The sequence below is a fragment of the Marmota flaviventris genome, chromosome 7, assembly GCF_047511675.1.
Source record: "Marmota flaviventris isolate mMarFla1 chromosome 7, mMarFla1.hap1, whole genome shotgun sequence".
Lineage (NCBI taxonomy): Eukaryota > Metazoa > Chordata > Mammalia > Rodentia > Sciuridae > Marmota > Marmota flaviventris.
In genome coordinates this window covers 145,192,402-145,208,681 of record NC_092504.1, presented here as the reverse complement: position 1 = coordinate 145,208,681, position 16,280 = coordinate 145,192,402, and the positions used below count along the sequence as shown (strand labels likewise).

The 16,280-nt window shown below is 44.1% G+C and overlaps 1 protein-coding gene, 3 long non-coding RNA genes and 1 other non-coding gene across 9 annotated transcripts in view; 3 read left to right on the top strand and 2 right to left on the bottom strand.

Moving 5' to 3' along the window:
- LOC114105763 (uncharacterized) overlaps positions 1-7,071 on the bottom strand; it is a 22,210-nt gene extending 15,139 nt beyond the window's left edge. For 2 of the 4 annotated variants that reach the window (XR_011708102.1, XR_011708103.1), the window contains exons 1-2: positions 6,749-6,835; positions 5,888-6,050 (exon numbers count right to left, since the gene is read on the bottom strand). This is a non-coding gene — a long non-coding RNA (uncharacterized lncRNA). Of the gene's footprint in view, positions 1-5,887; positions 6,051-6,275; positions 6,525-6,748; positions 6,836-6,999 lie in introns of those variants that run through there. The other 2 variants (XR_011708105.1, XR_011708104.1) reach the window with 2 other exon arrangements.
- On the top strand, positions 6,575-16,280 carry LOC114105768 (uncharacterized). The gene is made up of 2 exons (XR_011708106.1): positions 6,575-7,004; positions 16,052-16,280. It is a non-coding gene; the product is annotated as an uncharacterized lncRNA (long non-coding RNA).
- On the top strand, positions 7,012-8,073 carry LOC114105766 (uncharacterized). Of its 2 annotated transcripts, XR_011708101.1 has the most exons (3): positions 7,046-7,360; positions 7,662-7,702; positions 7,868-8,073. It is a non-coding gene; the product is annotated as an uncharacterized lncRNA (long non-coding RNA). The 2 variants fall into 2 exon arrangements; XR_003585090.3 differs by lacking the exon at positions 7,662-7,702 and having other exon boundaries at positions 7,012-7,360.
- Positions 7,462-7,592, top strand: LOC114105776 (small nucleolar RNA SNORA24). Its single transcript, XR_003585095.1, has one exon. It is a non-coding gene; the product is annotated as a small nucleolar RNA SNORA24 (small nucleolar RNA).
- Positions 9,731-16,280, bottom strand: part of Prss12 (serine protease 12) — a 63,371-nt gene continuing 56,821 nt past the window's right edge. The window contains exons 10-11 of the mRNA XM_027952333.2: positions 11,904-12,184; positions 9,731-10,492 (exon numbers count right to left, since the gene is read on the bottom strand). Of these exons, the coding sequence (XP_027808134.2) occupies positions 10,185-10,492; positions 11,904-12,184 (589 nt within the window). The 3' untranslated portion in view covers positions 9,731-10,184. The remainder of the gene's footprint in view (positions 10,493-11,903; positions 12,185-16,280) is intronic.

The window sequence follows — 16,280 nt, the reverse complement described above, 5'->3', positions numbered from 1 at the left end:
TGCTGAACGTGGACCAGGACTGTTTGAATCCTTCTGCATGTCACACGACCAGCACTTCTCTGCTGAACACAGACCAGGCTGTGTGAACCCTTCCACATTTTAGATGAACAGCCCTCTCTCTGTGCTGAAAGTGGACCAGGGCTGTTTGAATCCTTCCACCTGACACTGAACAGCACTCTCTATGTACTGAACAGGGACATCCTTCCACATGAAATCTACTAGTGTTGTCTGCAAAATTTTCAGACCCAGTGCAAAAAGAAAATCTGAGCCCTAGCCAGAAGCGGGGGAGTCAACCCCTCTTTCCCATGGCCTGCTGCCCCACACTGGTGAACAGGCAGATACCAAGGGATCCTGACCTCCTTGCAGGGTGCTGCTCAAAGCTCTATTCTCTGGCCTTCTCAATCATCTTGGCCATCTTGTGCCGCTAGCCTTGGTGTGGATGGATGGCCTTTGCCTTGGCCCAGATACATGATGTTTGGCTCTCTTCTTGCCATGTCAGGATCCCTTTGGGCACGAAGAGACTAAATGAACCCTTTTGGCAAGAAGAGACTAAGTGACACCCGCCCTTACTCCCAAATATTCTAAGCAGAGAACAGCCATGGTCATGGGACAGGGGTGAGAGGAAGACCAAGAATATGTCTTGGGAAGTGGGGAGGGAATGGAAGGACAGCTCCGCTGTGAGACAAGAATTCAAGTACCAACTGTCTTGTTAAACTTCACTTAGGAAATACAAATTCCAAGATAAAATTATTAAGAATTCTGTGGCCTTCCAGAGACCCCTAGGGTTACATAAGCATTTTTTATCCCTGCTTGTACTGGGAAAGTAGCTAGGAATGATCTTGTTATAAATACCACTAAGCACAGAGATAGGGACTTGGGACCATGGTGTGGAGAGAAGGCTGTGCTCCACTCTGAATTACTCTTTGATGTATAGAACAGCAGTTTTCAGGCTGAAGACTGAGTTACTCCATTTTGAGTATATGTGTCAAGTTAGGATGACTCCACACCTTGTTATATAAACAAGGTGGTTGAGTCAACAACCACCATCTGCCCAGCACCACCATAAGGCACAAATTGATAAATAACTTATATGTGCCAACTTGTCAAACTAAATCCAGGAGCACCTGGACATGACAAATCGTATCAGAAATAGCAAATATAGGGTTTATCAACCCTACCAGATGAGAACCCTTCTCTCACTAGAGAACCAAAAATAAAGGAGGATCCCTGGCCCCAGAATGAACACAACAGCACCTTGACCCCATCACCTGGTCGGTCATTCCAGGAAAATCACAATTGCAATTAACTGCCAATTTCCTGTCTCTTTTGGACTTCAGAAAAGCAGTTTCTCCTGCCTGTGATGACCACGCATGACACCTGGAGCACTGTGAAACTGACACTGCTGCCAGTCTGTCTGCACCCTCTGCTTTGATAACTCTGAGGAACTGGTTCTATAAAATCCTTATCCAACCACCTACAGTGATTCTTGGACTCTGCATTTCTGTCTGTGCTCTTGGCTCAGCATCCTGTAACCCTACAGCCCCTTTCCCTTTGTCAGTCTTTCTGTGACCTAGTTATGTATCACCATGTGAAGTATGTGTGACTGGAGTATTACCAGTATTAGAATTTAAGTTTGTAATGGAATGAAAGAATTTGTGCTTGCCTGGCTTATGTCTCTCAGGTGACCCACAAGTATTCAGAGAACTGCCACTGCTGAAAGTGGTACAGCCCATGAATTTACTATCATTCAGCAAATTCTGACATTGTGGAAAGGCATGTTTGGTCCAGGTTAATGACAGCTCACTAGCAACAGAAGTGTAGTAAAAAATGGGGAGAGAGATGCCTGAGGTTGATCATTCTAATAAAAAAAGAATGTGTATCAAGGTGCAAACACCCATCCAGCTGATGCATAACAAATAGGTAGAGGTATCAAAAGAAGACAAGGTGGGACTTTCCAGTGGGAGGCATGCAAAGACAGCCATGACCCCCAGGAAGATACAGGATGGGGTCAATTTCAGGAGGGGATGATGTAGGCTGAGTGGGCGGGAGAGACTGAGATGTATTTTGAGCCCAACTGAGTTGGTGATCAGAATTTCACCCTACCCCCACCACAGGAAAGATTATTTGCAATTTTCTACTTTTTAATTTTAAAGTTGGGCCCAGAAACTGTGATTTTTTTTGGTGAACAGGCAGATTGTAGTGCTTATGTAGGACAACTCTGTACCTTACAATGTGAGATTCGGGAGTTCTACCATTCAACCCCAGGATAATCTTCCAGAACCATGGCCTAACTCTGTGGTGAATTAAGAGTTAGGGTTGGTTTCACCAATAAGTGCTGATGGAGCCCCTTGACTGTCCCTGTGGCTGAGACCTGAGGCAGAAGGGAAGCAGTACACTGAGTTGCACCTGAGAAAAGGCTGTTCCCCAGACATATTCATGGGTGGTTGAACATTTGTCAGAAGTTCCATATTTATACCATTTTGAGACCTAGGTGGGTTCTAGCCATCTGTATATATAATTTTATATGCCATACAAGTGAGAAGCATCCCCCAGAATACAGGAGAGGCTGGGAAATCAATGGGCCCATATCCTACAAGCACAAAAGACTACAAAGGAATAAAGTTTACTTAAGAGTTTTAAGCTCTCCTCCACAGTTGGCAGGTAGGGTGGGTAGGTATCCCTGCTTGAGAAGTTACCTGCATAGAGAAAAAACAGATCTATAAAGGAACATTTTAGGTTTGGGGATGATAGATAAGATGTAAAGCCATAATTGTTAAAAAAAAGTCTAAGTAGGATTCTTGAATGGGGGGGCCACTGGTATTATGGTAATATTCTGTACTGGTGTCCACACATTACTCATCTGAGAAAAATCAAGATTAATAGGTCATCAAGAGAGGAGATAACTAGCTTGGGAGCTGCTCATCCATGGGCCTCCTCTTGAAGATGTATTTTAGGTCCCCTATTTGTTCACAACTCCCCTTTTGTGGATCCACACCTCCTCTGGGTAAGCTGTCCTCAGTGTGGACTTGACTCAAAAGAGTAATGAATCTAGCTAGCAACACCAGGCACCTTTATTGCTGCAGGGGTAGAAAGAACAATCAAAGGGCCCTTGCAAGGAATTAACTGACATCCTGGAGATCTAGAACTCGATTCCCAAGTGTGCATAAGGCAGGGGCACATGACTATTCCCTTCCATCTTCCTGGTGTCCACAGTCCTGGATGATCTATTAGAATTGATTTAGGGAAGTTGTATATTGTGTTATATTGATGGTTTCAAGTTTAATAGGTCAGAGAATAGGAAAGTTCTGCCACATGGCATTTCAAAGGGACAGAGTTAAAGATAGGCCTTGGGAACATGGAAGAGCCACAGGGAGGATTTCCGCCCAAGACATGAAAGTTTCCTGACAATTACCCAGGAAGAATGAAGATAGTTATTTAATGCCCAGGACTCCGGTCATTTGTTGAGTGATCTGAGATATGAAAGAGGGTCCATTATCACTTTGGAAGACTTGATCTTCAGGACATGCTCCATTTGAGTTGAAGAGTTCCCATCCATTTTGTGAAGGGATCCTCAAACCAGTAGGAATTAATGTCCTTTGCAAGAGGGTAAATAGGTAGTGTCTACTTGCCAGCCCACCCCTGGGTAAGTTCCTCAGCACTGTACAGTGGAATAAGGGAAAGAAGTCTGATATTTAATGGATAATTTGAGCCCAAAGGTGATATGATTGACAAACTTCCTTTATAGTCTTGGAAAGTCCCTTGTCCATGAATTACCTTTTGCAAATTAAGTAACAGCTATCCCATCAAAGTGGCAAGTTTCATGGAACCTTTTATAAGTATCATTGTAGAGACTGAGGGATTTATTAGATAAGGTGGTCCGGTTTGAAAAATCCATTAGGGTCAAGGTTATAACCCTGCACAATCATCCATTCCCTCTACTTTGAAAGGAAGGTACGAGTTCCAACAGAGCAGGATGAGGGCCTCAAAGATGAGCTCTTCCCCTTGCCCAGCAGCCATGTATACCTTTCAATCTGTCTTCTTACCTTTCAGACCCTCCTGCTAATGTCCTTCTGCCTAATCTAACACCCTTATCCAATTTGTTCTACTGTTAATATCTTATAATAGTACACCATACCTGTCAAAACTATGAAATCAACATTGGCACACTACTTTTAAGTAAATTCCACACTTTATTCAGATTTCACTAGTTTATCATTAACATCATTTCTGTTTGAGGATTTCAGCCAAGATACTACATTTAGTTGCTAGATATCACTCCCTTTGGTGTGACAACATCCTACTTTTTTGAAAGGGGAGGTACTAGGGATTTAACTCAGGGGCACTTGATCACTGAGCCACATCCCCAGTCCTATATTGTATTTTATTTACAGACAGGGTCTCACCGAGTTGCTTAGCACCTTGCCATTGCTGAGAGGCTGGCTCTGAACTCACGATCCTCCTGCCTCAGCCTCTGGAGCCACTAGGATTGCAGGTGTGCACCACCATGCCCAGCACCTTCCTATTTTTCTTGTCTTTTTTTGTGTTGAATGATGATTAGATAACTTATAAAATGTCCATCAATAATCCTGATTTCTTCTCACAGTTTAGGCTAGGGTATGAACTTTGAGGAAGAATAAAAAAGAGAAAGGTGAAGTGTTCTCACATCACATCAGAGGACACACCATCACCACAACTTACCACTGATGTCAGCACTGATCACCAAGTGGTATGTGTCATTTTCCTCCACTGTAATGTTATGCTTCCTTCCTTTTTTCTCATTATACCCTTTGAGATTTACAAAGCACAGACCACACTCAAGGTGGTGTTACAGGGAAGGGGGATTAAATTCCACCTTCTAGGTAAAAATGATTTATTTTTCAAGATGAAAAGTAATTTTTTTAAAATTTCATATATATATGCTAAGCACCACAACAAGTTCATGGTAAACATACAAGAAAATGCAAGTGCTACCATATACCAAAAAAGTAAAAAATAAATTCATGTGGAATAGTGAATATTTTCAAAGAAAAGCAATCTTTGGGCAAAGCACTAAAAGTAGAACAGAATCTGGACAGATGAGAATAGACAGAAAGGCACAGAAGATGGAGAAATTAGCATATTCAAAATATGGGGGTAGAAAAGGGCAGATTTTTTAAAGTTCAATTTCAGACAAAACATAAGCTTTAGTCCAAAGTCTGGACATGTGCCATACATGCACATATATGGACACCTGACCCAAGGGAAACATTCACTTAAAATCTTCAGTTAAGAACTTTATGGTTTATCACAAATGTATAATGTTATGGCTAATCAGGCTCTCCAAAACCCCTATTTTGAAATCCTAACCTCCTACTACCTCTGAATATGACTGTGTTTAAAGACAAGGTCCTAAAGAGGTAATTAAGGGTCGATGACACCATTAGTGTGGGCCCTCATCAAATACGACCAGTGGTTTTTAAGAAAAGTTGACTCAAGCAGAGAGACACAAAAAGAAAACCATCTGAAGACAGGGGGAGAAGACTACATCTATGTGCCAGGGACAGAGGCCTCAGGAGAAACATGGAAACCTGGTCTTGGGCTCCCAGCATCCTCCTAAGTTTTGGTCCTTTAAACCCCCATTCTGTGGTACTTTATTAGGAAAACCCTAGCAAACTAATGTGAATTGTTATTTGGAATCTAAATAAGATGAAATCTAGCAAAACTTGCAAAGTGTAGCATTCATTTCGATGCAGTATTTAAGCCTTGTTATTGAAGAGTTCTTTCAGCTCATTAGCAAGATGAGGTGAGTGAAGATGAAGTCAGAGAAAGTAAGGGTGAAATGCAGTGAACCTTATAGGCAGTGCATTCAAGGTAAAATTTAGCTAAATTTGTCTATTCTGACCCTTACCTTAAAAGCAGTTTTTGCTGACTGAATTCTTTCCCCACATGGTAAGGCAGGGACGGCATGGAAGTTTCTGCAGATCGCTAGGGCACTCTCCTAGTTATTGAACCCTTTTCCCTACCAGCAAGTGCTGCAATGTGCTGCCTCAAACGATCCTCTTTTGTGCTTTCTGTCAGAGAAAAATAAGATGGAAAATAGTACAATTCGGTAAGCTCACATCCAGTACAACAGCGGTCCCAGGCTGATGACCCTTTCTCTGCCCCCCACCTATGCTGAGATCCCCAACCTTCTCAGCAAAGGGCACAGGGGGCGGCTTCCTGCCTGCGCTGCCAACCTGGGGGTGGTGTCACACAAGGGACAGACAGCAGACGGATGGCCTCTGGGCACTTCATACCTCTTTCTCCTTCTGATACGTAACAGACAGGTGAGAACAAGAACTTAAGGGAATAAATCTACAAAATGGGCCCGCTGTGCTTCTTTTCCAACAAGCAGGTGACCTGCAGCCCCGTGTGCCTGCTGGACAGGCCGCGTCACATTCCTCAGGAAACGTCCAACTACCCTGAAGTGGGAGACTTCACAGGCCACACCCCAAGCTCAGAGGGAGTAAGGACAACTGCAGCCAAAACCCGGCAGCAGGGCCAGGGTGCCCAGGGTGCGCAGGGTGCGCAGGCGGCCAGGACCGAGCCGGCCTGCCGTCAGCCAGCGGGAGAGGCGGGCCTGGCGGGCTCTCCGGCAACTCCCCGGGGTGCCCGGGCAAGCTGGAGTGCAGCAGGGGCCGCTGCCCCGCTCCCCTGGGCCAGTCCCTCCCCTAAGCGCGCCCTTCCGCAGCCTCCAGGGCACTCCCGCCCGTCGCCCGGAGCCACGAGCCTGGGACCTTTCTGACTCGGTCCCACCATCAGGCTGGGGGCGGGCAGGTCTTCACGGCGCCTCGGTTGCGGGGGGCCTCAGCTCTGCTAACTCCCACCCTGACGCTGGGCGCCCACCGGGGACAGACGCTGGCGCTCCAGAAACGGCGACTCCAGCGGAGGCAAGAGTGCTGGAAAACGCACAAGAGGACCTCGAAAAGCTAGCCTCACATAAGACATCCTGGGGGCAAAGGTGACTCCTAAACCAACCACCTGAGGTAAACCTTCGCCCCACTTGATTCAGTGAGCCCGCTCTCCTCAGCGGCGGGATTTCATGGTATCGCGAGAATGTCTTGGTCTCGCGCATGCGCATAAGCCTGGACCCGGCGATTGCCCTTCTCTGACCGCAAGCCGCGAGAGGATTTCACAGTCTCGCGACAACCGTCTGCTCTCGGGCACGCACGGGAACCGGGATCCGGCCATCCTCCCGCCCCCGTGGCACGTCCGGCGCGTCACGACTCCATAAGAGCGCGTGCGCGGCGAGTTTCGCCCTTTTGCGTCAGGCGTCGTCTGGGGTGCTGTACCTGCGTCGTCCTGGTCGCCCAGCTCGTAACTGGCCGCAGCTCGTGCCGAGGTGGGAGTGCGGGGGGATCGCGTCTGCGGAGGCGTGTGGGGGAGTCGCGAGGCGGCGGCGGAGGGCCTGGGGTGGGTGCTGCTGGCGGGCCTGCGCCGAACCTCCATGTGTCTTTGGGACCTGTCGGCCGTGGCAGTCTCCCTTCCTAGCCATGGAAGAGCATATTCTTGTTTATTGGCAAAGCTGTCACCATTTAATTGGTATCAGATTCTGACTTGCACAAGTGACATTCTTCACTAGAAAGCGGGAGGATGACGGGTTGTTAGGCAGGCTTCCCTGAAACATTGTTCAGATCCTACAGGAAGCGGCGCCCTGCTGACGAGCGGCAGAAACCGTGACAAGGTACTTTCACATTTATGGAATTTCCGAGTTAATCTGAAACCCTTTATCGCGGCTGCTGAAAAGCTAAAGTTTGCTCGTTCTGCTGGCTTTTTATAACGTTAAGAGTAACTAGGAATACCTGAATTGCTATCTCATTGCTACAATGCTGGTTTTCTTTTCTTGCAGACGTCAAGAAATCCAAAGTGACGGTGGGTAAAGGCCTAAGCAGCATCTTGCAGTGGATCACCGAACTTAAATTTTAGTTGGGGAATGGGTATTTTGAGTAACATTCTGGAAACTATCAGGGCACTATTTATAATATGAGCCTGAATTATTTTGAATTTGTATTTCAGATGCATCCTTGGTATGATTGAATAAAATGGTTCACATGACTACTCGCTGTTACTTGACTGAATTGAATAACAGTGAAGAGATAGAATACTTTGTTTACTGTGCAGAGACTGGGTATAGCATTTGAGGGAAATTTGTACATAAACGTTACCAGATTACCCCCAAGAGAGAGGTCAGTGTCTTGTATCACACAAAAGATTTAGGCAACCGTACATGTTTTGTGCTTTGTTTACTGAATACTCCAAACTTTTTTTAAAAAATCCTTCTTAGGGGCTGGAGTTGTGGCTAGTCTCTCCTAAGAAAAAATCAGCATGGGTTCTACTTCAGAATTGGGCAAACTGCAGGCCATGTGTTCACTGCTCTAAATTTATGGTTTCCTTGTCTGTTTAAAACTTCTTGCACCATCATTGTAGGTTACTTGCAAAGGGCATGTGGTTAAAAAGGTTCGCTACAGGATTGGGTTACTTTCTGGGCTGTAATGCACATTGTCCTAAGCCTTTGTGCAAGGTGTGCCATGTATAGTTAATCACAGAAGAACTATCCCTGAAGAAAGGTCCTGGAGAGAGGGGGAATCTTAAGCAGTGGGATTCTTGGCATAGCAGATGTAAAGAGTTTCAGAATGTGCCAGTCAGGCTGACAGGTCTATTTAGGAAAACATTCGGGGTAGAATGTGGGCCACTTCCAGAGAGGCAGAGATGACACCTGATTGTGTAGGGTGCTGGAGACTGGACTGGAAGTGGAGCCAGGGCACTGGGCATTGCCCTAATGTAATGTTTGCAGATGGGCATGTGGCTCGGGAGTTGGAATTGCTCCTGGGTGTTTTGTGCATTTTAATGGTTCACGAGTACAAGTTTTGTTTTTAAAACCAACCACCTTTTAGAAAGTTGTTAAGGCTGTTCTGGCAGGTGTTAAAATCTGAAAAGTGATGAAGTACCTGTAGGTTTGCATCCCTTTTTGCAAAAGGGGGCATATGATTTGATTGCAGAAGGGAAATATCTATGTGTAGGCAAAGATTTGGTGTTAATAAGAATGTCCTGTAAGGACATTACATCTGTCTCACCCTCCAGGAAAGCTAGCAGGAAACTTGCCTTTAGTTGAGATAAAAGCAGCACTGGATTTTATTTTATTTTTGCACTTTGAATTTATCAAAGTGCACCAACTAGTTCATCTTAGCAGCAGCCTGTTTTCCTCATTTGAAAATGAGGACCTCTGTAAAATCTTATTGGTCTTTAAGCTATTGTATAGCCACTAATTGCAGTGTGATTGAAGTAGGTTTTTAATAGCACAATAGGTAGGAAAAGCATTTTTATTGGTGTATTTTTAATAGGTTGCATTGTACCAGAATTTTGAAGCCAATTATTGGGGAAGTTCCAGTAGGTGGCACTCTTCCAACACAATCCAGAAAACTTTGAGCCTAAAGTTACAGATCTGATGTGGTTGTTAAAGGTTGTTCGAGTGAGTTAACATATCCAGTAAATCAGTTGTATATTCAACTAGTATTTTTCATGTTATCCAAAATTCATAATTTGCTAGTAGCTTACATATAGAACATTTTTCCTCTTGTGTTTGTTGCTTGGTTCTTAACAAAGATAAAGTATCTTTGTAGCAGATCACTTCATTGGACATTCTAGTAAAGGGTACCTTTAAGATCAAATGTGGGTATGATTCCATACATTATGCTGACTCATAAGGACTTAGTCCAGGCAAATGTAAAACATCTTTATTGAAAATAATCTAGAGAATGTTAAGAGTTGCTCACTGAGTAACAAGAGTTACTCACTGGTGTGGTGACACATGTCTGTAATCCCAGAGGCTGAGGCAGGAGGATGCCAAGTTTAAGGCCAGCCTCAAGGGCTAGGGATGTGGCTCAGTGGTTAAGCATCCCTGGGTTAAGTACCTGCTACCAAAAAAAAAAGGTAAGAGAAAGTTTACTTGGGTAAAATTTGGGTAGGTAACAATGCTAAAGATAACACTGAGGTATCTGAACCAAAACTTCACAAAGTCTCAAAATCAGCAAAGGTACACAATTTCTATAAACAAATATCAAGGAACATGAAACCCTCACAGTTGTCATCTGGTTTACAGGTAAAGGTTGAGGTTAAAAGTTTTTCATAAGTTCCTTTTAATACTATTTGTTCTGAGGTTTCCAGAATCACAGTTTAGTGATGCTTTTTATCCAAGGTACAAAGGCTGAGACTTTGGTGTAAACACCAGGGGAGCCCTTGACTCCACAGCCATACCCCCAGGAAGTCACCCCATACACAACCCAGCTTTCTCCAGGCCTCTTGCACATGAGTGGTCCCCCGCTGTCTCCCTGGCAGCTGTCCACACGTCTGTGTTCCTGGAGGTTTCCAGCACAGAGCATTCTCCCTGTAAACCGACCCTTATACCGTTCTTCACAAAACCTCTTGGGAAGTACAGGGATGGCTGCTTGTTGTAGTGTCCTTGAATAGGCTCGTCCTACTCAGACCAAATATCCATATTAATCAAGGAGATCCAGCTACCAATCAAGTTTAATGAACATTTCAGTCTCCAAAACAAACCCCTGTTGTGACATTGGTATAGTTCAAAGTGAGTGATAACTATAAGTGGCATGTAATGTCATTAGAGGCCTTTCTGATTGTCAGCACTTAACCTTCACACATACTGAATTTTTGAGGAATAATGAGTAACATTTCTGAGTTTGGTAGCAGAGAAAGGTAACCTGGAGAAAGCACATTCATGTGCGCTTTAGTTGTTGAATTCTGTACAATAAAAAGCTAAATTCATGCTGATTTTGCTTTGGCACATTTGAGAATCACCTACTTCACTGAATTTGAGGATTAAATATAAATGCAATAATATAAAATATAAGGTGCTAAATGGGACTATGGCATTGTATAAGGATGACTCAGCTAAAATACCACACATCCTTCTCCATACATAGTTGACACCTAGTGCAGTGCACTCTGCTTGTTGGTAAACCATTCATTACTTTGCTCAGTAGCTTAAATGTATGATAGATAATGTCCTCGTTGTTATCCTAGTTTGAATATAGATTTCATCATATTCTCTTATCCAGTTAACTAAATTGGAATAACTAGGACACACACACACACACACACACAAAAAAAAAAAAAAAAAACCCACCATATAAAATTTACTTCCTTGGTCATTTCTATTAATTCAGATGTGATATCAAAGGACTGATTCCCTTATGAAGTAATGGACCTGGTCCTCAGTGATGTGATGTGCTTAGAGATCAGCACAGTACATTAGGAAGGCCTGTATCTTGACCCTAGTGAGACTGATGTCTGTTTCAAGGCCTATCCTGAGCAAGCACTAGCTGACAGTGCCTAAACTCTAGGCAAGACAAGGCCAAGAAGAATCCAGCTGAACACGATTCTTGCTTTGGGGTTGCAAGTGAGGAGAATGGGAAAGAAGGATGAGGGAGAAAGTGTATTTCCCTTAATCTCAGCCTCCACTTGGCACCTCGACTTTTGTCCGATCTATACTTAGCTTGATAAAGAAACTATTTAACACCAGATCCTTTTGCTAGGCCAAATACATCATTGTCATATGGGGAGCTTTTTAAAATAGACTATGTGGCCTAAATCGTGGGGTATGGTATTGAAATCTCTTCCCTTGTCCTCTCACCAGTCAGATAAGGATATTCTCCACTCCTAAGGCCCACTAGCAACTGAGTTCTCTCAGTTTGAATTCTAACTGGAACTAACAGTACTCTTAAAAATGAATCTAGATTACATGCAAACATTTCACGCCTAAGAATTTCCAAGCAGCTAAGCCTGAACCCATTTACGATCTTCCTGCCGACTGGATAATAGCAGACAAGCCCAGCCTTCTTGTCTGTTTCTCGGTGAGCTTATATTACCTGTGTCTCCCCAGCCTGTTATGTAGCAGTTGGAGGCTGTCTTCTGTGGCCGCTCTCTCTGCAGTGGCAAACAGGCTGGCAGAACATGGCTGCTGAGTCTGGCACACTGCTCCTCTGGTCCTTGCAGTCTGACCAGGGCGATGTCATGGTCACTGCTGTCTGGTCGGTACTGCTGATGCACCACAACTTGCTGCACTCCAATTTCTTCTTCAAACTCTTCCAGCACCAGAGTATGATAATCCCCAACCCGAACAGCATAGTTCCTGGAGCTGTTGCCATACCTGAGAGACAGAGCTAATGAGTAGCTGGTTTTCAGCATGAAAACTGCCAGCGGAGTTGTGTAAAATTCAGTTCCAAATCATCAGCCCCTTTTGTGAATTCAACATTTCCTTTCATTCCTTTAACCCACTGCTGCTGACCCTCTCTGTCACCACCTCCCGTCTTCATTTCACCTGAAATCTAGATTACCACCAAGTAACTCATTTTCTGAGAAGAAGGAAATGTAGAGAATGAGTGGGAAATGCGGACCAAACATCAACAAAACAGAAATGAAGAGTACAGGGCAGAATTATTGTCCTGCATTTGCCGCCTTTGTCTTCTGTCCCTTCAGGATCTTGAGTTTATCCTGAAACTCCATAGAGCAGAAACACACATGACCTAACTTGATATCCCTCAGAGCTCTTGGTGCCACCCACCTACTCCTAGTGAGGACTAAGAGAATAAGTTCACTGCCTTTCCTGTGAACCAAGCGGGAACCCAAACCGTGTTTTCAGGTCAAGGTGCATTCATTATGTTCTCAGCTTCTTTACTGAGACATCACCTCAGTGAAGCCTCCTGACACACTCATGTTAAACTGCAACCCACGTTTGTCCGCACACTCCCTGAACTACAGTATACCTAATTGCTCCCCATTTCCTTTCTGACAGACTATGTAATTCACTGTTTATTATATTTATTGTTCTCTGTCTTATTCCAGTTTTTAGAGGTAATGCTTTCAATTTTTCTCCATTTAGAGTGATGTTGGCCTGGGGCTTAGCATAGACAACTTTTACAATGTTGAAATATGTTCCTGTTATTCCTAGTTTTTCTAGCCTTGAACATGAATGGGTGTTGTATTTTGTTGAATGTTTTTTCTGCATCTATTGAGATGATCATATGATTCTTATCTTTAAGTCTATTGATGTGATGAATTACATTTATTGATTTCTGAATGTTGAACCATAGGGAATCCCTATCCATATCCCTTTAATTTCTTTCATCTACAAGTCTATTTTACCACACGCACATTAGATAGAGCACTAATCTCTAGGTTATATAAAGAACTCAAAAAACTTAACACCAAAAAAATAAAAAAAAAAAACCAAATAACCCAATCAATAAGTGGGCCAAGGAAATGAACAGACACCTCTAGGAAGATGATATATAATCAATCAACAAACATATGAGAAAATATTCAACATCTCTAGCAATTAGAGAAATACAAATCAAAACTAACTCTAAGATTTCTTCTCACTCCAGTCACAGTGGCAGCTATTAAGAATACAAACAGAAAAAAAAAAAAAAAAAAAAGAATACAAACAGGCTGGGGATGTGGCTCAAGCGGTAGTGCGCTCGCCTGGCATGCGTGCGGCCCGGGTTCGATCCTCAGCACCACATACAAACAAAGATGTTGTGTCCGCTGAAAACTAAAAAATAAATATTAAAAAAAAAAAAGAATACAAACAACAATAAAGTGTCGGAGAGGATGTGGGGGAAAAGGCACACTCATACATTGCTGATGGGACTGCAAATTGGTGCAGCCAATATGCAAAGCAGTATATTCCTTAAAAACTTGTAATGGAACCACCATTTAACCCAGCTATCCCACTCCTCTGTCTATATCCAAAGGACTTAAAAACAGCATACTACAGGGACACAGCCATATCAGTGTTTATAGCAGCACAATTCACAATAGTTAAACTGTGGAAGCAACCTAGATGCCCTTCAGTAGATGAATGGATAAATAAACTGTGGTATATATACACACAATGGAATATTATTCAGCATTAAAAGAGAATAAAACCATGACTTTTGCAGGTAAATGGATGGAGTTGGAGAATATCATGCTAAGTGAAGTCAGCCAATCCCAAAACACCAAAGGCCAAATGTTTTCTCTGATATGTGGATGCTGAACCATAATGGGTGTAGTGAGGGAGCATGGGAGGGATGAAGGAACTTCATATAGGGCAAAGGGGGAGGCAGGGGAAGACATGGGGGTAGGAAGGATGGTAGAATGCGATGAACATCATTACCCCAAGTACATGAATGGTGTGACTCTATACGACCAGAGATGTGAAAAAATTGTGCTCTATATGTGTTCTATGAATTGAAATGCATTCTACCATCATGTATAATAAATCAGAATAAATAAATAATTTTTTAAAATATTTATTATTCTCTATCTTTCCTTAAGTAACAGTTATTGCGGGTCAGAAATCTTTATCTGTGGCATTCACTGAAAAATCTTAAACATCTGGAACATCAATGCCTCCTTAATGAGGAATGCAACTTGTTTGGTGATTCTGTGAATGGACGGATGTTCACCTTTGGTGTGGGCATTCTTTATTCCATGAGAAGCTATGTCAAGAGCCATCCATGGGCTGTGTGTGGACTACGTCGGCATGGCAGCCCCAGTGAATAGAAACAGCTGGTGTTCGGGAACACCGAACTCCCATGGAGTCCTACAGAGTGAGATTGCGCAAATACATGTAAATTTCTATTCCACTCTGCCTAGTCCCACACAGCACCCAAGAAAGGGTGACCTGCTACAACCACCTGGCCACACAGCCTCTCAGAGATGGGTGTGATCTGCCAAGATGCCAATCAACCTGCTGAGGGCAAGACATCAGAAGCAAGACTCCACTTCTGAAACCTTATCCCTGCCTTTGATGTACCCCCTTAAATAAACCACAGGAGCCATTTTCTAGTTGTCTACCTCCAGCTCCTGTGTGGATTGGACCTACCAGGGGTTCCATCCTTTAAAACTATTTTTTCTGACTCTGTGTCTTTGTTCTTTACGAATTATCCTAGACTTTAATTTCTTAGGTGGCTTACATCCTCCTGAGCAGGGAGAAGAGCCCTCTAACAAGGTGCTAGCTGCCTCCCCATAAAGCTCTTTGATTCAAATAGAAACACAAAATTCACTAAATTGAAAACTCTCAAGCCTGTTTTTTAATCAGCATACCTTGATTCTGACACATCAACCTAAAGCAGGATTTCTCGATGCCAACACTTCACATTTTGGGCCAGATAATTCTTTGTGGTAAAGGCAACTGCATCAAGGGGTGTTTACAAGCTTCCCTGGTCCTATTCCCTAGATCCATCAGTGCATATACCCACTGTTCCCTGCTGTGAAAAAAGCCTCCAAATACTGTCAGATGTCGCCTGGGGTGAAAGAAGCCCCATTGAGCAAGATGCTGCTCAGATGCTGCTTGGTGCCCTGGGCACTGGCTTTGCTCACTGAGAGTCCCAGCACCTTGCATGCTTCTTGCCTCAGCCACCCGTGCAGCGCACCTCATGCCTGCACTCTCAGCCCTCTCACGATATGCAACGAGTGTGTTCTCCACCTCGTCCTGCCTTGCAGCTCACATCTACCCCTCCCCCCACCTGCTCCTTAAACCTTCCTGCCAGCCCCACACCCGTTCTGCCAACTGCTCCCCTTTCTACCTGCTTCCTAAACCTTTCTGTCCAGTCCCGTATCTACCCGCTGCCCCTCCCTCTATAGCTCCACAGCCAACAGCACACTGAGCATCGGGTCTCCAGCACACTCAGGCTCCCCTCAGTGCTGCCCTGTGTGACTCCCTCCCTGTCTGCCTGGACCCTGCTGTCCACTCCCACAGTCACTCCTCTGCACGACGACAGTCCTTTCCTTATGCCGGCCACTGCAACCCTGGCTTCATCGACTCTCCACACGCTTGATGCTGACATCAAATGCTTACAGAGAAAAGTATACGCTTAACAACCCTCACCTCGATTTTTGACAGAAGCTTGTGAGGCTTCCACTATTCACAAGACCTCTCCTTGAATGTGTACTGGATTAGGGTGTGTTCAGAAGCTTTTGAGTTTTCTGGTGACTGCCTATTTAAAATACAACCTCCCTTTTCCTCCAGGTTGTGAGATGCTCAAACATCCTAGTAGCCCACCTAGGCTCTGGCCTCCTGATGGATGATTTACTAAACTGAACCAGTTCAAAGAAGTAAGCGATGCAACACAGAGGATGGGCTCGTGCAGCCACCTACTACGGATGGATAACCTCTTTGCTTTCTACCTTTCATCTTCACTATTACAACAGCCTCATCACTGTTCTTCCTTTGGAATAAACACAGACCTGGACTCTCA